This window comes from Gavia stellata, chromosome 1, assembly GCF_030936135.1.
Source record: "Gavia stellata isolate bGavSte3 chromosome 1, bGavSte3.hap2, whole genome shotgun sequence".
NCBI classification, from domain to species: domain Eukaryota; kingdom Metazoa; phylum Chordata; class Aves; order Gaviiformes; family Gaviidae; genus Gavia; species Gavia stellata.
Genome location: NC_082594.1, coordinates 57,728,658 through 57,749,322, shown reverse-complemented (window position 1 = coordinate 57,749,322; position 20,665 = coordinate 57,728,658). Strand labels below are relative to the sequence as shown.

The window sequence follows — 20,665 nt, the reverse complement described above, 5'->3', positions numbered from 1 at the left end:
AAAGCTACCTACCCATTTTCACTTACTTTGAGCAAAAAGCACATGCGCAGAGAGCTGTCTGCATCGGCCGATACCACGGGGTGACAGGTTATTTCTTGTGCAGCAAGTTCCTATGTTTGAGCCCTAGAGGTCCTAGGAGAACCACACTAGCCTAGAAGGGCATGAACAGCATCCTGAGCATCTTCTACAGAGTTTAAACAAAAAGCTTTCAGACAGGTCAAAAGCAGAAGTCAAACTTCTAGAAAGCCATTCAGCTTGGAAAATATCTGACACTGGAGTTTAATAGGCTGCTGGGGTGTTTTTGTACCATAAACTGTTAGAAACCACCACATACACTCTTCAGCTTGAAGATAAATTTCTGCTGAACAAACACTGACCTTTCAATTGCTGTTGAAAAACATTTTACAAAGCCACATGCCCTCACCATTATATTTGTGAACTACCTGAGGCAGGAGACAAGGGTTATGTTTCAACAGCAACTCTGATTACAGTAATAAAAAAAATCCACTTTCAGACTGAAAGCCTTATTTGCCAATTCCATTTGTTTTACTGAGGCTGCTTATGCTTTCAAATGCCATGAGTTGAAGTGAGAGAAGGTTCCTATCAACTGATTATTGTCTTCCAGTTAAAACCCAATCAAGAAAACATTGATGAACTGTAATTCTTGCATTCTAAGAAAATGGCTGCTGATCAAACTCATCAGTAATTACGATATATTTGGTTACAGAATGAGAAGACTATTCACTCATAGCAGCTACAGTCCTGGTAATACCTCACATTGCATTAACACAGTTCAATCAACACACTAAACCAGTTTTTGCTACGTGCATATAGAAAAAATAAACCAGATTTTGGCTAATGGAAAGTTAGTCCCTCTTTTTGCACACAGGCAGTTGTTTTTGCAGTACTGTTGCTGTTACACAAAATATAAAATTACTTCAAACAATTTCACATAGTATTAACTCAGTTGCATCACCCAGCAGAAATGAAGTTGTATTATGGGAGAGGGCTGGAGTTAATACCATATTCCTACAGTCTGCAGTATACTCATCTCACAACCTGTATCAGTTCTGAGTTTATGTACAGAGAAGTGACAAATTGCTGCATAGTCAGGGAAATGCCACATCAAATTTTTTGCTCAAATCTCAAGCAGTATTTTATTAAAGTGCAAACTACTAAAAAACGATACCTAAGCATCCCAAATCACATTCAGAAAAAGTCTTTCTAAAAGTGTCAGGTTTTTTTTTTTCTGACTTTCACAATTACCCCAACTCATTTCAGGTTAATGAATAAAGTGAGTAGACATTTTCAAATACAATGAGTTACAAGCGATCTTCTTTCAAAGCGATTGTTCAGACTCATTCAGTACGCAGCCTCGTCACCCTACCTATGGCACCGCCAACAGTAATACAGCAGGTGGTCACTAGGGTTTCCTTTTAAGAACACTGAGATATGGATCATTCTGCTGAGCACAATGACTAACAATCTGTTAATGTAGAGACTATTTTAACTATCCCTTCCACGTTTATTAGGCCCCGATTCAGAAAAATATTTACATGCATTTTTACCTTTAAGCCCATACTTGAGTCCTAAATTTATGTTTAAGTGTTGTCCTAAGTAGCCTCTTACTGTTTTTTCCATCCATAGGAATAAACATGTCCTGCATAACCACAACAAACACACAGGCAGTAACAAACCCCACCAACCAGTATGAGCTTGTCAAGCAAACTCTTAATGCTAAAAGAAAGGAGGAGCTTTCTCCTAGTGCAGTAAGACTCTGGGTTAAGGACAACATTAGAAATTAAGATTTTGGGTCTTGAACTGAGAGACTTTTTATTTTTCAACGAATTAAGTAAAAAACAGCAGCAGCCACCAGAAACAGTCTTGGCTCTAACTGAAGTGAAATTTGAATGTAAATGGTCCTCCTCCAGAACCAAAGGGGTTGAATCCTTGCCATGTGTTCCAGTTCCTGTGGAAAGGGTTGCCCCCACCTTGCTGACTCTCCGCATCCAGTGGGTCCTCTCCCGCATCAAACTTCCGCCTCATTTCTGAAGGAAACAAAACCAAGGTGGAATCATGGCACAGTAGTCAGGGCAGTAATACCAAGCATCTTTGATGACCAATAACCAATTCAAAACCCCCCAGGCCAGAGAGCTGCAATTATCACTTGTATTGGCAGCATCTGTAGAACCTAATTACTCTCAGTTTTTCAAAGCTGTCCAGGAGACTGGCAGAGAAGAGACTAACTCTGTACAAAAAACTTCAAACAATTTAGTTTAAAACAAGGCAAGACTGGCTTGTCCTGGCTATCCAACAGGACAGGTATGAATTTCAACAGGGACAGGATAGTTGCACTTTGACCAACTGTGTTCCACAAGTAATTGGGACATTTTGTCCTTGATGAGTTTATTGGACCTATCCTCTCATAGCTGCACTCATTCAGGATGGTCCGAGGACAGACCATGCTGTATGCTGCCAACTCTTCGCAACCAATAAATTCCTACATTGATCATTCAGCAACAGTATGAAAGTCAGCATGCAGAGCCCCAAACATTTTCAATCTTCTCCACATACCATTCAGGCAGAGAGCTGTCTAGGGGACAGCAGTTTGGAGGCAGAAAGCATGTTCTTTAAGTAGTTTTGTCCAGCAGAGAAAGTTGAAAGCCTTCCAAGACACACAGACAAGTCACAGTCTAGACCACTACTCTCTTATTTACATCCACATATAAAACTTTCAAGCAGCCTGCAAGCACCACAAGGGTTTTGATCACCCGGCACTTTTTCAGGACACCCATTTTAGCAAGGCAGAAAAGGGAAGCAAAAGGAGTTAGTTAGGGGAAAATCATGACACCAGCTGGGGAAGGAATGTATGAATGTATGTATGAAGAAATGATGGCCTCAAAGTACACCAGAGCCCTATGATAATAAGCTTGCAAATCAAACCTCAGAGATTCAGAGGTCCACAAGCTTTATAGTTTTTCTTTACATAATGAACATGGTCACTAGAGCCAGAAAGTGACCTAGGAAGAATATCTGGATGAAACAAGATGTCATTGTAGTAAGAAGAGATGGAAAGCAATACAGATAGCATTACAATAGCCAAATACAACCAGTGTTACTTTTCTTGCCCAGTTGTTTGACAGGAATGGTAAACATGACATAAGAAACAGTGTCAAGGAGAAAGCAGATGAACATGTCCTGGAGATGTTGACAGGGCAAACAGCGTCTCAAACACTTCCAGTATATAAATCTCCTAATTTGTGTTCGTAATTATGAACAAAGATCACATTAACACAGAAAAAGGTTTTCTGACCATAAGTGCTTGTAATGCAGTTCATCACTGCCAAATCCCTCCTTCTCCCAAGAAAATCTGAGCCCATCTGCCTAACTATAACTTAGACAATCCTGAACAGTTGAAGATAAGAATGGGAGCCTCTGATATCTACATCAGCTCCATGCTTCTCTCTTTCCAGTGACCATACAGGAACAGTTTAAAGACAAGAACTTAACAGATGGCTCTGGTTGCAGGGGTTTTTTTGTTTGGTTTTTTGTTGGGGTTTGTTTGTTGTTTGTTTTTTTTTAAAGGATACGAGATAACCAAATCAACCCCTTTTTTTATTATATTCTTGAGACTAGATAGTCCAACTCCTTTTGTTCATCTCTTGGCAAGACAGATGTCAGATCTCCTAGTCACCACACCACAAGGTCTTCCAGGAGAGTGACTGCATTCTTCACTTTTTTCCCCCTCCTCTAGAGCTGTCCAGCAGACAGCCAAACCTGACACGGCTCCTTGCTCCTAGGGACTGGGCCAGCCCCAGCAGCCTGGCCATAGATCACCAGTGAGGGCATCCTCTCCCTCAGGCCAACAGGAACGAAGAACTCGGTCCCCTGCCCTTGGGGAAATGCTGTTTGCACAATGCATCTAGGCTTTGATACACACAAAGGCCAATTTTGAGGGCTTCTCTGGAGTACTTCAGGTGCTGTTAATCTAAATGCAGTTTGCAATAGAACTTCAGGCAGAAGGAGACACCCACAACCTAAGTCTCCAGAGTTAATCAATCCTGAAAATCTCTGCAAGATGATATCCTAAAAAGAGACCTTTGAAATAATAATTTTTATTTGACTTTTGTTTAAAGTCACTGAAACACAATAAATAATTCCAGGTTTACATCTGAATTCATGCAACAGATTGGATGCAAGTATTAGTGCATTGCTTTCTCAAGATGGATAAGGGAAGAAAGGGAAAAATGGAAGCTGTAATGCTTGTTATGACTTAAACTTACTAAATTTTTACATTACCGTAAAAGAGTAATTAAAAAAAATGAAGTCACTGCATAAGAATAATCATTACCTGGGTCAGTGAGGACTTCTTTAGCAGCTGCTATATCAATGAATTTTTTCTCTGCTTTCTTCTTTTCTTCCTCACTCTGAAAGTTATCAGGGTGCCACTGGGATGCCAGCTTTCTGTAAGCTTTTATGATTTCTTGCTTTCGAGCATTTCTGGAGGGATAAAATTACAGATAATGTAAACTTTTCTAATTGTTCATATGACACACTAGTGAATCTACAGGTTTATTTTAAACACTAAGACAGTAATTAAGGGCATCAGGAAAATTATGAGGTGCTAGTTAACCTTCTGCAGATTCTTTACTCAAAAAACAGAGGAAGCAGATTCCGGCTTTAAACAAAGATTATTCACTTTTTCCTTCACCACCCATTTACTTTCTTTGGGAAGATGCTACTGCCAGCTACTATGAAGGTCCCAGTCTGAAGAATTTACAAGCAGGTGAACAACAACAAAAAAGCACAAAGAGTAGAGATCAAATAAGTTCACAATTGGAAGGATGACCAATATTAGTTCAGACCTGGACATCTGTCTGGTCCTCATTAGAAAGAGAAGTTGTTAGTTTCTCAAGGTTAATGGCAGAAGCATTTTAGATACCTTTCAATTAGCCGTTTCAAACTCTTCCAATCTATCTGCCACAATTTTATTTTTTGTTGCTTCCAGTAATTCTTTCCTCTCAATTTCTTCCCCAATTCATTCACCTGACTCTTGATCATCTATACTAAGGATTTCTTACCACGGGATTTATTTCCGTCCTTCCCAATGTTGTTTTTTTTATTCCTTCTAAAGGAATTGCAAACAAATGCTACTTAAAAGCTGAACACTGCTAAACTAGTACAGTAGGAAAGCAAAGGTAGCAAGATAGAGGAACAAAAACTAGCACTCAGCAGAACAAATTCAAGTGATCAGCCCTAGATGGTTGGTTTAATAACCAACTTTCACATCATCATCTCAGGTATTAGTATCTCACCTTTTTACTCCTAAGATTTTATAGTAATCCCTCTTCTGTGATTGCTTCAGCATCCTCTGGGCACGTTCTAGCCCCTCCCGAATCTGCTGGTCATTTTCACTGTTGGCTTGAGCAGTCTCATAGTCTTTAATAGCTTTTATAAAAAAAGTGAATTAAAAAAAGATTACACAACTCTTTACAAACTTCAACTTAAGTCAACCTCTCACCAAAACTGAAGTTTTGCTATTACCATAGACAGCAAAACATTTATTTAAACTCGCCATGGTTTTTTTCCAAATTAGAAAACCTTGGACTAGAGGAGATCATTTTCACATATAAGTTAAGTAATTTTCTTTCATTAGGTTCATCACACTTTTTGGAAAGGAAGGAGAAGGGAGGTTACTAGTGGCAGGTCAAAACACTCTCTAGATGTTACAACAGTCACATGAATGAGCATAACGAGCATCCAGGACTGGGATGAAACAGAAATCAAGCAGCAAGTTTCAGCAACTAGTATTTGAAGAGTCCACTGCACAACGTTAGTCCCACATTGCTGTTCAACTAAAGGATGCATTATACAGAGTCTTTAAATTAATATTCCTTCTTCTCCCAGAGTCTGCACTTTATCAACATGATAGAAAGTCTCTTCCTCTTTAATGACAATAAAGATGGATTTCAGATTACCAGTTAAGTTCATACTGTTACTGAAATACAAATATTTGCTTTTTATGCCTCTGCATAATATGCAGATAGTTATATTTTAAGGGGTTTTTTTTCAAAGGCATCCTCTCACTTTTATTTCAAGAGTCGCATTTCTCAGGAATGAAAGCAAGAGAGGTGCTGTAATGTATTCATGAATTTTTAAGAAATTCCAGGTCTAAACTTTATTTTTTTAAGTAAACTATATTATTATTATTGTAAGTGGTAACTGAATGCTTAAGACACCAAGTTTAAATATTCTTTGATATCGAGATTCATCAAGGGAAGCAACTGTTGAAGTCTTTAATGAGACTGCTCTTCTTTCACTGTTATAATCCTCAAAGTCTCATTTGCAGATCCAAGTCTCCTAGGTTTCTCAAGTTAGACAAACTACTTGCATCAGATTATTTCCAAGCAGATGCTATTTCTCAGCAGGTGTTACATTTGTTTTTCACTGCTTTGAGCAAGACAGCAGGAAGTGCTAATGAATTTGTATTACCCAGACATCTGATACCACTGCAATCTTGTTTTGGTTATTGAAAAAACAATTCCAAAAAGGATTTCCAGTGCCCCAATAATTTCATATGCTATTACAAACAGAACAAAATTTCTATTCATTTTCACATCACTGGACACTGTCATTTGCTGCTTGAACAAAGCATTTTGCCTTCTGCTGTTTTTTTTAATAATCTGTCCAGTCATTAAAAAAACAACAAACAGGAAGGTACACTAATGCATGTGCCCAATATATGCTGTCGAAACTGATAAAAATAATGAAAATGCAAGGATTTTGTTACGTTGGTTTACTGCTCCAATAATTTTAAGCGCCAGCGTACTTAATCTGCTTCATGTAATAATGGGAGGTCCCATCACAACATCCTGCCACATGCAGATCAGATTGCTCAACTTCACTGAGCACCACATCTCTACAGCACACACCACTGCTGAAAACCAAGCTGCTCAGGGGTCAAGTATTTGCAATGACAGTATTAGATTTCTCTTTTTTTAAATTGACTTCTTGTTTAAAGGCTGCAAGTATTAAGCATATAGGAAGGTATGGTTTTTAGTGCTGCACACTGCAGAGGGAATGCACCCAGCACACCTGATGGCAAGTACATTTTGCACTTTCTCTCAGTTGGAAGAGACTTCCATTTTGATGGTACTCTCCATTGTACGAGTTTTCCTCTTTCAGAGAGCTAATCACTCTCTCCATCTGAGAGGTGAGGGTTGGAAGCAGGATGACAGCTTCCTGGCCACAAGAAATTTGCTATGAAACTAGGAGACTTATTACTAATTCACAGTACATTGAGTGAGATATTTAATCAATTCTTCTCAGTCACTCTTTCTAAAAACACTAGTACTTCACAAACCAACACAAGAATCACTGCTGCTTCTTACTGGCCTGCTATTTCAGAGAGTATCCTTTCTTCCTTTCATCCTGTCCCACAACATGAAAGGAACAACCAGCTTCCAGTATCACTTTCAATTTAAATACCTTAGTCAAATCTTACTCCCTTTCTTTCAGTACAAGAGTCTTCACAATCTCTCAAACAGTAATTGCTTCATATCTCTAAACATCTTAGCTGGCTTTCCTATCTTGCCTGCATCTTTAAAACAGAGTGACCAAGACTGGCCATTATTCCATATGTAGAATTAATTTCCTATCAAACACAAGTAACTGCAGACAACCTATGTCCATGCCAACTCCGTTAGAGGAATAACTGAACCAGTTATGCTCTCACTGAAATAGGGACTGTTTCCTCTACCAGGGTGGGGGTGGGCAGGGAAAGGATGTCCTGACCAATTCTGAAACAGCAAGGTGGGTTTGGGTTTTTTTTTCTTCTTTGACAAAGCCTGTGCCATATACTTTAGACAGATACCTCCTAAGTACAGGAGTCTAAGCCAGAAAGGAAGTCTATTACACATCTGTCTCCATAGACAAGCCCTGGATCCCATGTGATTATAAAGTAATTAAAACCATTTGATGAGAATCAGAACTCAGCTATACATACTGAAGTGCACCTTGAACGTTTAACAATAATTGCCTTCACAGTTCTGAATTACAAGTACTTCTAAATTTCCTGTCTTTAAACAGCAAAATAGGTGCCTCTAGCTTGAAATTTTCTTGAGGGAAGAATCAATTTGCCCCTTTAAATATGAGACTGTAATTTTAATTGCTCTACTGTTCTCTACAGCAGAGAGAAATCAACCATCATCTTATAGCAGTTAAAATTGAAGGATAAGTGAAGACACCTTCAGGCAGACTAACATTAAATGGACTATAGTACTGTTTATAGAGGCTCTGCGGGAAGGCAGTGTGTAAACTGCAACCATCTCAGTACTATCAAGGGCAGGAGTAAGGCAGGGATATGCTAAACAACACTTGGAGCATGGTTGTCCACTCAGGATCAGGCTAGGCCAAGCCCAGCAGGCTCCAGCCTAGGAAATAAGCTCTCCCAGATCCCAGGTGTGCCTTCTCTGTGTTTCCTGATATACCATAATAGGGAGGCATTTGGTCCAGCACAAGCCCAAATTTGCTCTGTGCATTTGTGCAGGACCTTGTTACAAAACTTTTTTTTCCTCTAATTTGCAAGAGTTGCCAGATTCTCTCACCCTAGAGGGACCAGAAATAGATGAGGATTTAATAGAAGATAATGTTAGAAAGATCCAAATTGAGATTCATCAATTTCAAGAAAACAAACAGATCAATTCTGTCCACTAGTAAGCAAAAGGCACATCTAAGAGGAATCACAGCAGGGCCTGTTTGGCCTGCCCCTCTCTATACCCTCCTCTAAGCTGAAGATTCATATACCTTGAAGGCAAAAAAAAATCTGAAATTTTCTTTGGGTTCTCCTTTTGCTGATACTCCCTCTTACATAAAAAAACCTTTGTACAAGCTGTAAACTATGGAGATTTGTATTCTGTACCTTTAACTATTTTTAGGGAAGTGGTTTTGGTGGGGTTTTTTTTTTTTTTTTAATTCATTTGTAAATCTACTTTTCCCAACACTGACTGAGTCTATTTCTACTATATTGAATTACAGAAAAAGATGGGGAAATGCCCAAAGGGGGCCTCACCACTGAAAACTTCCTGAACCTTACTTTTAGGTAGACACTGCAGTTCTAAACAATCAAAAGATAGGAAAACATTACCCTAAGAAAAACAGAAAGACAATTTTTCCCCCCCTCACACTTTGTGGAGGTTTTTAAGCAATCCCTTTTTACAAAGGTCATCAGTTTTCCAAAATATTGTTGTCTTCTACCCTTTCTCTTATAAGGACCAAGAAGGCTTGCCAGCCTCAGCAAAGAGGAACTAGGACTAGGTCACTTCAGAGATACGAAGTCTACAGGGCTGATGAAGAGGACTGCCTGAAATCACACTAGTCCTCTTTATACTGTGTTTTCATTTGAGTCAAGAAGGCCTAGAAAGCCCGAACGAAATAGGTATCTCATTTTAAGTGAACTTCAAGAGTTGAGCAACATCATCTCTCAGTGATTAATTTCTCCAAAAGACAAAAAGTCTGGGCGTGCTATTAATAAGAACAACTGCTTTCATGAATGCTTAAATTGAAAAGATTTTTTTTTGTTCAGTTGTAAAGCGAAATATCCAGTACCATAATACAGAAAAGGAAAAAATTGTTCTATGAGTACTAAAATCAATGGAACTAGTTTTCTGCAGATTTAAAGCCTACAAGTCCTTTGCCTCATCACATTTGACTGAAACAGCCCAATGCTTCAAAAGCTGTTACATGACTGAGCACGGGCATGGAACAAATCGTCTAAATTTTCTTCTTAAGCCTGGTTTCTTGTGGAAATGAAATTCACTAAATTAAATTTTGAAGATTCTTTTTTATAGCACATTAGCACTTAGTACTCTTAAAGAAGCTAGGTAACAACATAATGGTGTACTCTGAGACACCCATTACTCAGTCCCTACTTTCCAACGTTGTACATGGGACCACGTAACAGTATGCATTTTATGGAAACCCCATATGGAAAAATGCAGCCTTAGGAATATAATCAGTTTACTGCTCTTAGCAGCACTACAGAGATCCATGGAGGTGAAGCAATGGCTGTTATCTTCCTCTGCCCTCAACACGTGATAGGGGATAGAACAGTATTGTTTCACGCTGCCATCTAAAGACATTAAAATGGAGTTCCTAAAATGAATTTATATGACCCTAACTATAATTACCTTTTATCTCTAAATGCAATTGTCTGACATTGCTGATTATATAAAATGTGTTTAAGTTGAGCAAGCTGTAGAGTCTCATAAAACATCCTGAACATAGCCCACTGTTGTGAAGACAACTCTGCTGTAGATAAAACAAGTACGTTCCACTTATACTAATCAAGACAAAATTACCAGCAGATATTTTTGTAAATCTGCAACTACCAGTGCTGATTAGGGATAACAACACAGTGTAGAATCAAAATGCACGTTGAAAGTTTTCGAAACACTGACTGCATTTTAAATGCCCACAAAAAAGTATGTGCAAACTGCATGTAACTGTACCTTCTTCATACAGGTCTTCCAGCAAATAAGCTTCTGCTCTGTCTTTCAGGGCATTCACATTGGTTGGTTCCAGCTGCAGAACTTCTGTACAAACTTTTATGGCTTCTGTAGCCTGCTGATTCTAGAGAGGAAAAAGTAAAACAAAATTCATGTATTTGCGGGTTTTCTTGTTTGTTTTAAAGAAATTCAGAGGGAGATAGAAGGAGAATTACCTTTGATAAACAGTGGCAGATCCTTTCTTTGGCACGAGTAGCATAAATTGGGACTTCTGGCTCAGTTTTCATTACAGAATCATATTTATTGATAGCATCTTCATACCTGTTTAAATCAAAGATAAGCATAATATCATGAAATGCAGTAACTATTTCAGGGTGTTGCGATTTATTTACAAATTTTAGAATTCACAGATTTTCACATCCTTCTAGCAATGTGCATTAACTTTAATAATCTTAGAGGTGTGGTGTGAGACAACAGTATGAAGAAAACTATCAGCCATTTCAAGAATTATATCCCCATTCCCTTTTCAGGGCTATGAGGCAGAAGAGCAGGCACTACACCTGGCAGGCTTTTGCAGAAGATAATGACTACCATCCCTCAATGTGCACAGACAACAGTGTCTAGATTTGCCTCCTGTCCAACATGCCACTCTGCACTTGGGAGAAAAGCATCTCCCCCTCTTATCTCTAAGATGGGCTAAGTCTGGAGCTCTGCTGTGAGCACTGTACTATTTGCATTTCTTGGTACAAAAAATAAAAAAGTTCTTTAGGCCAGCTTGAATCAGGCAGTTGTTTTCTCCCTTCCTTCTTCTCCGCAAGTCACACAGTAAAATGTATTTTTGCTGTGAAGGTTTCAAAGATGCTGAAGTTCCATGGTTTGAGCAAGAAATGGATTAGAACATTCACCTAAAAAATATAAGCATGTGATTGAACCCCTGGGTTGGTACAAGCTAGGATAAATTCAAGCTCTCAGAAGACTTCCTGAAAACATGCTGATACCAGATAAAAATAGACTAAAGTGAACAGAGTCCAAACGGACTGCTGACTTAATAAAATTGTCTTCAGTTGTGCTGATTCACATTCCTGATGTGCTTCATTTTAAAAAGCCACCCTGACAATGTTTAATCACTTGTTAGGGTCCTTACAGTTGGATATCATGTGCTTGGGAACATGTAAAACTGAAATAAAGCAAGAAGTAGAAGAATACGGAGGCACTGTCTATCATCTAACAGGGTGCATAAAAAAAGCCCATCAGTTAGATCCACTTTTGCTACCAAGGTACTGCAGAGTTACTAGGTGATTTTAGTCTAAAGATATGGTCCTTTAATCACAGAATAGTTGAAGTTGGAAGGGACTTCTGAAGGTCATCTGGTCCAACTGCTCAAGCAGGGCCACCTACAGCAGGATGCCCAGGACCATGTCCAGATGGATTTTGAGTATCTCCAAAGTGTGGACACTCTACAACCTCTCTGGGCAACCTGCACCAGGGGAAACAAGGGGATGGTAGGAAGTATTTCCTTATGTTCAAACGGAATTTCCTGTTTCAGTTTGACCCCACTGCCCCTGGGCACTACTGAAAGAAGCCTGGTTCTGCCCTCTTTGCATCCTCCCTTCAGGTATTTATATACATGGACGAGATCACCCCATAGCACATAGGGCTCAGGGGGAACAGTCCCAGATACCTCAGCCTTTCCACACAGGAAAGAGATGCTCCAGTCCCTCCATCATCTTAGTGCCACGTCACTGGACTTTCTGTCTCAGTAGGTTCATCTCTCTTGTACTGGGGAGCCCAGTAGTCCAGGTGTAGCCTCACCAGTGCTGAGTAATAATAATACATGAGAGCTGACAAATATTATGCCTATCTTGGTCTTAACTACCTACTCCACAAATAAGTATGCAAAGAGAAGACAGTGGCATCAGAAGGAATCAGAATAGGATTGTCACTATGTAAGTCAATATTTATTTTAATTGTAATTTGAGAGCCGTGCTCAGTTATCCACTCAACTGACAGATGCAAAAAGCATCACTTAATCAAATCCTCAATCAATAAGCCGGCACCTCAGTAGTGTTTTTTTTCTTAATTTACATACAGCAGTGAACACTTACCTGCCTTCTCTGATGAATTCCTCTGCAGACTCGATCTGCTTATTGAGTTTCTTTACTTGCTTATACAGAGAGAAGCATTGCTTATGGTCTTGGTCCAGTTTCAGACACTCCCGGACTTCACTTTTCACAGGGAGGAAAAACCAAACCACCAAAACAGAAAGACACCACCACACATTATGAAATTTAACTTAGAGACACAATGAAGCATCTATAAGCCGTCTAGAACAACAATTGACTTCTTTACACAGTCTCTCCCTTCATCCAAAAATGAATTTAAAGTGAAACAAAAAAGTCTTCCACAATGTACAGGGATATTTGTCTGGCTCTATTTTTAATTATTTTGTATTGCCAAATATGCAAAGATTGAGAAGTGTTACATTAATAACTGACTAAACAGCAGAAGAAAAATATAGCCCAGGAAAGAAATAATATTCAGCAGTTATCAGATGCAATTGTTTGTAATTTTCCTATATATTTAACTCAGCTATATTACAAAATACCTATGCAGAAGTATATTTTATGCTGCCTGAAACAGACAAAGCTCAACGAAGACCCAAACCTCCTCTTGGGGGAATATCAGCCAAGCCTGAGCCTGACTTTTCACTGTGAAGACTGTTTAATCAGACTCTGATTAGGGCAGATACCTCTTACAATAGTCAAAAGTCTTTAAAAACCCTCCAGAATGCAATCATATGAAGGAATAAAAGTTTTGTATCATATAGAGTCATCATAGTACAACCGAAGTGTTATTTTCAGAAAGAGATCACAAAATCTTATTTCGTTCCTAAGCACAGACAAAAATATCTATTATTTGAAAATCATTAAGCCTGTAAAGGTAAAAGGAAGAAACTAAGGGAAGGACAAGATTAATGACCCAGTAAGTCCAAGAGCTATAGAACTCTTTCTTCCTAATGATGCAAAAAAAAAAGATAATCAGAGAAGAATAAAAAGAGGCTTATACCTTTATTCTGATACCATTCTGTTCTTCAACAGCTCTCTCAATTGTACTTATAAAAACCTTAAGATTTGGTTATTAACAGAGGAAGTCCATGTGTGGATTTCAGACAAAAATACCACCTATTCTTGAAATCACTAGGCTAAGTGATGGTCAGCTACCAAAAGCCACCACAGAAGTGACCTATGAGCTCCAGAGGTTAAGTATACTCTGGAAAGGGGATCCCTAATGCAAACCAATTAGTTATTTGGTGTTTACTTTTGCCCAGTTATAAAATGAATTTTTGCAATTATAATCAGATGCAGTTTCCATCCACCAGCCTTTGTCATACACTGCCAAGAAAAGAAACTCAGGCTTTTTGAGTTCCCTTCACCTCTTACTAAAGAGATTCTGTGACAGAAATCACAGTGGAAGGAGTCTGGAGATGCAGGTAGCGCATCTGAGATGAGCTGCACAGAAACCACTTCTGTGCAAAAAGAAGGATTTTGCCATCGGTCCAGCTCAGCACAGAGTATGTTGTTAACAGTCTGGATTGCGCAAGGGCAGTTATCTGCAGGACTGATTAGTGATGTATGGGAATAACACCTTAAACTCAACTGAATATGAATAAAAGGGTAGGATGTTATCAAGAAAATAATCCAAAATACTGGACATTGTCTGCAAGAATGAAAGATTAATAGCTCTGGATCTCCAGCAACTCATACTTGGACATTCCTGTACTTTTTTATTCTTAAGCTTGTAACGTTCTGTTTCCACTCTCGAAAATAAAATTCTAGCCCCAAGACTTTAATGCATACATTTTTTGTTTGCATTGTAACCTTAACTTGAATTCAAGGTTAAAAAAAGGCTCCACCAAAGCAGGTTTAGAGAAACACTTTCTTCTAGGATGGAGAAATGCAATAAAGACAGTAAATGTAAGCCACTCTTGACGGACCTGCACTATGGCTTCTATTTAAGCAAACAAGATGCTAGGAACCATTGATGGCTGGTCTGCCAAGAATGGTGTCTTCACTGCCAGTTCTTAAGCTTCTGGAAAGGAGTTTCCTTTATCAGATCCAGACCAGAGTTGCTACTCTATCCAAAAACCAGACAACATACATATTTCAGTTTATCATGACCTATATCATCACATTTTCTATCTCAATTATAATGATTACAGCAAACAGTAATATTACCTGAGTGATAATTCATGGTCCCCCAGCTGATAATATATTCTGCTGATTTTATAGAAGGCTTCAGTGTTATCATTCTTTAATTTGGCAGCAGCTTTCAAGTCACTAATGGCTTTGCTTGGTTCCCCTTCCTTTATATAACACTCAGCTCGAAGTTCCCGTAGCTCTGCATCCCAAACACAAACCTTGAGAAATCAAAATTAAAGCTTGGTTTTGGTCTATAATGCTTCACTTCTTTTCCTCCCCAACAAAAGAAAAATCCCATTTAATTTCACTTTGCCAACTGCAATAGCATAAGGTTCAAGCTGCACACAGATCAGATGAAATTAGCATCTCTGCTTCCTGGTGGATGCTGTGATGCACCTGCCCAAAGAGAAAACAAAGGCCTGAAAAAATTCTAAATGATTCGATGAGCTCATGCAGGGAGATGAATTAAATCTACTGGCACTGCTTAAACTGGGACAGTCTGTTGAGCCTCCAGGGAAGGATATCAGAATCATAAATTATTATATCCTCCCAAAAGAATAGGGGTAATGAGCAGGAAGGACCAAGCTGTCAGTTGTCCTCTAGAAAGAAGCCTGTGGGTAAGATTCAGCTACGTAAGATTTGACCTTAGTATCTGGATTTTAAAGATCTGTACAGAAGTAACCATGTCATAGTATGCCAAGAATAATTACTTAAAAGGAATTGCCTATCATAATTTGTTTTAGAGAATTTATTCTGGGTCTTAATCATTTGCTTGTAAACCATCACCTCCCCATAAAGAAACTCTCACACTTTGGCAGTTTCTTCACCACAAGCTAGAATGTTGTGAATTTCAAGTCAGTGTTAATTTGTATGTGAAGAGTCATAGCAATTAACTGTCTTTTAATACATATTTCTATATGACACACAAAATGCCCACGATAGAGTTATTTACACTTATACTAACAAACTACCTATATGATTAAGATTCAACAAATACAGGTATTTAAGGAACAAGCTGAAAATGCAGATAGCTATGTACATTTTTAACTTTGTGGTTTTTGGATTTTTTGTTACTTCATTTTCTCATGACAAAAATTGCCTGCATATAGGAAATGAAAAAGTCTAGACAAAAAAAACTATGCCTCCTGTATTTGGCAAAACTTCATTGGTTTGAGAACTACTTTTCTCTTACTTCCCTTTCACAGTACCATTTTACTTAACACTTACTGCCAAGATTTCATCAAGAAGAGAAATAGCGGCTTCATAATCCTCTTGCTGGTAGGCAGATAATGCTTGTGAATGCAGGCGCTGTAGCTCATCAGATTTTGTCAGCTGAGTCTGGGCTTCTTTTTCCTCATTATTGCTAGGATTGGATTTGAGCTGCAAACATTAACAAGGTGAGACACTGAAATGCTTGTTCGAGGATCTCGTTCTGTCCCATTAATAATCATATCATGGAGAACTAGCTAAAGCTGCAAATAAAGCAAAATTAGTTTTAAAATTCCACTGGAAATCTTTCCAACTCCAAACTTCAGAAGATGACAGGCATTTTTAGCTTCAATAAGAGTTGTCAGAAGTCCGAGACATCTAATCCCACACGCCCCCTGCTTGATCATTTACCACTGAACACATCATACACAACAGTCATGTGTCCCCGTCCCGTCCCCTCCCGCCCCCATAAGTCATGGGCCTAAGCAAGAAGAGAGGAATGTGATCAAAGAGTTTTCTTCTTTGTAGGCTAATTCCTAATGTATGTCTCAAAAAGCTTTTCTTCTGGTTAGAACAGAAACTCTGCCTATAAACCCCTGATGCTGTGCATCCTTCTCCCTCCAATCTGGAGCTTATAGTAGAGCCAAATTTCTGCACCTGTGATTTTAAAAGTTCCAGGACTACAAAACTCTGAAGTTCTGAACTCCTTAGTTCCAGCTGACTTGCTTAATTTTCTCCCTCAATTTCTCAGCATTTTCCTCTCAAAAATTAGGAGATTTTGCTACAGAAAAACCTTATGCTTCCATTTTAACTTAACTCATAACACTGCACTCCTTAGACACACAGTATGCTTCTTGTAACTTACTTGGAGCAAAACAGTGGAATATGAAAAGCAATGATACAATCATACAGACAAGTCCAATAGTAATAAAGACCATGTGAGTGAAACATCCTAGATAATTTTACACAGTACAAACCGTTCAGTTAACAAAGAGAAACTTTTCAAGCTATCATTCAAACTAAAGCCATCAAGTGTTTGTGTGCTACAGTATGATGAAAATATACACTCAGAAGCTCTTAATAAGTAATTAGTGTATTGCCATGAGATTTTAATCAGTAATGTTAACTAAAGCAAGAAGAAGCCTGTTCATTCAGCTCCCAGAAAAAAAAGCTGGAAGTGTGATGCAGTTGCTCTCATTTTGGTTTACTTCCCAATTTTCTACCTTTTTGCCCTGTGATCAGAGGACTGTCACATCACTATTAATAACAAATCACATTTCAATTATTCCTCCTTTTGCTGTGGAGCAGTAAGCTTGGGCGTGGTAAGTCAGAACAACTGCTTGCACTAAGTGTGCTAGATTTCCAAGAAAGGAGCAAAGTATTAAAAAACGCTTTAGCTGAATTTAATACAGGTCTAAGGCAAACCTAACACTCCTCTACATGCTGCATTAATGGCCTCAAAGCACAAAGTCAGAAGCTATGCTCTGCTCAGGTCTGTGGGACAAGCATACCGCTACTGGTGAACATGTTCTCAGCACAGTATTCTTTGCTGTCTTTGAGGTTTACTACACATTTGGATTAGAACACTAAATCAGTTGCAGTTTAAGCTGCAGCACCAAGAGCTAGCCATCTGTTACAGCAGCCTTCATTCACTACCAAACCCCGCACCTAATTCCTTTACAGAAAACAAATGCCAGTATACAGGAATGGCTTTGTTACCATAAGTAATTCTCTATCACAACTTTACTACTATAGGTGCTGCTTTATTTTATAGCATAGTCTCAGTACAGGGGAGAAACACACCCCAGGGTAAGCAAAACCCCACTTTTTCCCCCCAAAACTGAGCAAGATTAAATGGAACAAAATCATCATCCCCATTCAATTTATCAAGTCGAGCTTTAAAAGCATTTGCATGTGTATCTATCTTTCTCCCCATTACTCTCAGCGAGGAAGTTGGCTTCTTCCACAACTTTATCTCAAGGACTTGACTCAAAACTTTGCAACATGACCTTGTTGCACCCAGGACAGTGGAAAAAGGTATTATAGTTCACTTCATGAAACCCAGCATTTTTTTTGGTATCTAGAAAGTGCTTAGATCATTTTTATTCAAAGTAGGCAGCCTTGGAATGGCTGCCTTGCATTTGCAGTCAAACATCAAGTATTTAAAAGTTTTCTGATAGGAAAAGCATTTTAACAAGCTAAACAATTCATGCTGGTTTTCAAGAAGAAACATAATCCCCCCTCCAAACCTGCCATACTACTTTGTATTTCACAAGTCTGTCAACATGACCTTTCTAACCATACACAGAAATTCACTAGCCACACACAACACTACATGAAAAATACAATGCAGCATTACTTCAGAAAGATATTAGTAAGAGGCCATCAATGCAGCCAAACCAGTATATCAGTGACAAAACACTGAAGCGAGACCAATGTTAAACTATGCAGGATCCATTCGCATTTTGTGTTGGATGCTGCTGTCCTGAAGATGCCATGTGCCAGTCTGAATTAATTAATATATTTCAATGTGCTGCACCTACGTGTATCTTACAATTATGCTTTCCATATCAGCAATATGCTTTTTACTTAACAAAGCTTTACAACATTATCTGTTACCATGCTAAAAAAAGAACGGATCCCTAAACACAGAACACTTACAGGAGACAGACCTGGATATCACAAACATGGAGCAAGCGCCTCCTACCTATTAAGTTTAGTAAGGGCTTTTCACATCACCATCTTTTTTTCAGAAGTGTAGGGAAAAGTTACAAAACATGGCTAAGCTAATTCAATGGCTTACCGTGACCTGTCCTGCTCTCCAGCTACATAGTCCTACATCTTCCTTTGCAATGATCCGTTAACAATACAGGAAAAGGTTAGCATTTAGTAGAGGAACCCTAATGAAGAACACTTATAGCCACCTTGAGAAAAAAACCTCAAAATTCATACTCTCAAAGAGTATAGATTAAAGATATACAGGCAATTCCCCTGTAGCATTTGAGTATCTTAGTATGTATTATAAACACACACTATCGACTTTAAAAACTCTTACATACTGTTGTTTAAAAAACAAAATATTGTTAAAAACCCAAAATGTTATAGACACACTGTTTCTATTCCTTGCTTACAGTGGTCCTGCACCACTAACATAGGCACACATCTGTACACTCTAAAGTTCTTTTATTTTCTTGTTTTCCACACTGGTAAATACACAGACAGGGAAAAGAAAGTTCTGAGGGGAACTGAAGGAGCCTCCATGGTTTGTGTTATCTAAGATCAAGACATCCGTGCACTCAAGAACAGTGCACAAAGGAAAGCTCTGCATTGGCACAGCAATGTATTAGGTAACACAACTATGACGTTAGACAGATGGAAAAAAGCAAGTACCTTTTATTCTTCACCCAGGAAGCTACAGATTATCACAGTACCACAGAGGAACGTATTTGGAAACTATCTAATGTTACTTTGATCTGGTTAAGAGAGCTTCAAATACCCAACCCAAGATTGCCTAGCAATGTACCCAAATCAGGTTAACTTACAGTGCCATAAGATGGTCTCCTCCACCTACATCCAAAACAGCATTATTACACATACCAAGCAACCATAGAAAGCTATTGTTCAATATATCTTGCAACAGCCGAGGGCTTCTCTAGATTAGAAAACAAGAATTTGCAGATGTACAGTGCTCAGTCTCTTGGTCTTGTCTGACATCTAGTGGAGCTGGGAGCAGCACCTTCAGTTTCCAGCTTTAAGTGTTTATGCTTCCAAGGGAGACAGAATTGCATATTTAGGACACCTGAGTTTACAGTTTTTATTGCAACAAACTGCAACTGTGAACATTACAGTCAGTCTAAAAAAAAAAGGCAATTTAAAAGAAATATGACAACTTGGTCCTTCCACACTTTCCAATAGACTAGGCAGAAGTTCTGTTCTATTTTTGTGCCTTCTGCAGAATTTAGCAACTCAAATAAATGCTTGTCAGCAGGGCCACAGACAATATTGCAAGGCATATACAAAGGGCTGCCAGGACTTGCATCACCTTTGTTACCTTTTCAGAAGGCCTTCCATCAAACAAAGTATACCAATATTCCTTTTATTTTCACTAAAAATCACATGCTTAATGATAAAATAAATATTCCAGGACTTTAATGGATTGAGGCCTTAGGCATGAATGTTGATATGCCCACAGATCTGTCCTGTTGACTTCTATTATTCAGGAGACTACTAACTAGAACAGAAGGAACTTGATATTAAAGCATATGAACACTCAACTAAAGTTGGAGCAGAGAAATAAAACACTATTCATATACTGTGAGCAATGACTTTCTAAAGTCACCTAAGGACTTCTGCTTAATCCCTGTTCCATCCTGGGCACCCTGAACACAAGAATTAGACCCCTGTGCTGACACCTGGTAAAAGTTTTATTACCCTCTAGGTCCTAGCTTTCCAAACTGGTAGCTGAGTTGCAAAGGAAAAGCTAAAGAGCTTCTAAAGATTAAGGAGTTGTGATTCTGTATTGCTAGACAGAAAAAAAAAACCTGGCCCATGTAAGGAACTTCATCAGCTTGGTGCATCTGCTGGCCAAGAGGAGAGGTTTCTAGAAATGCAGTATTGCTTAACGTGTCAAGGCATAAATCTGAATTACCCCCTCCTCCAAACCTTGTGATGAATTTCAGCCAACAGGGAAGTACAGAGTAGGGGAAAAAAAGCTAGAAATAAGGCATGAAGGCTGGGGTCCCAAGAGACTCT

General features: G+C 38.7%; 1 protein-coding gene across 1 annotated transcript in view; it reads right to left on the bottom strand.

Moving 5' to 3' along the window:
* DNAJC3 (DnaJ heat shock protein family (Hsp40) member C3) overlaps window positions 1-20,665 on the bottom strand; it is a 36,648-nt gene continuing 15,983 nt past the window's right edge. The window contains exons 5-12 of the mRNA XM_059834639.1: window positions 15,932-16,084; window positions 14,741-14,922; window positions 12,611-12,730; window positions 10,721-10,826; window positions 10,509-10,629; window positions 5,316-5,448; window positions 4,352-4,500; window positions 1-2,048 (exon numbers count right to left, since the gene is read on the bottom strand). Of these exons, the coding sequence (XP_059690622.1) occupies window positions 1,891-2,048; window positions 4,352-4,500; window positions 5,316-5,448; window positions 10,509-10,629; window positions 10,721-10,826; window positions 12,611-12,730; window positions 14,741-14,922; window positions 15,932-16,084 (1,122 nt within the window). The 3' untranslated portion in view covers window positions 1-1,890. The remainder of the gene's footprint in view (window positions 2,049-4,351; window positions 4,501-5,315; window positions 5,449-10,508; window positions 10,630-10,720; window positions 10,827-12,610; window positions 12,731-14,740; window positions 14,923-15,931; window positions 16,085-20,665) is intronic.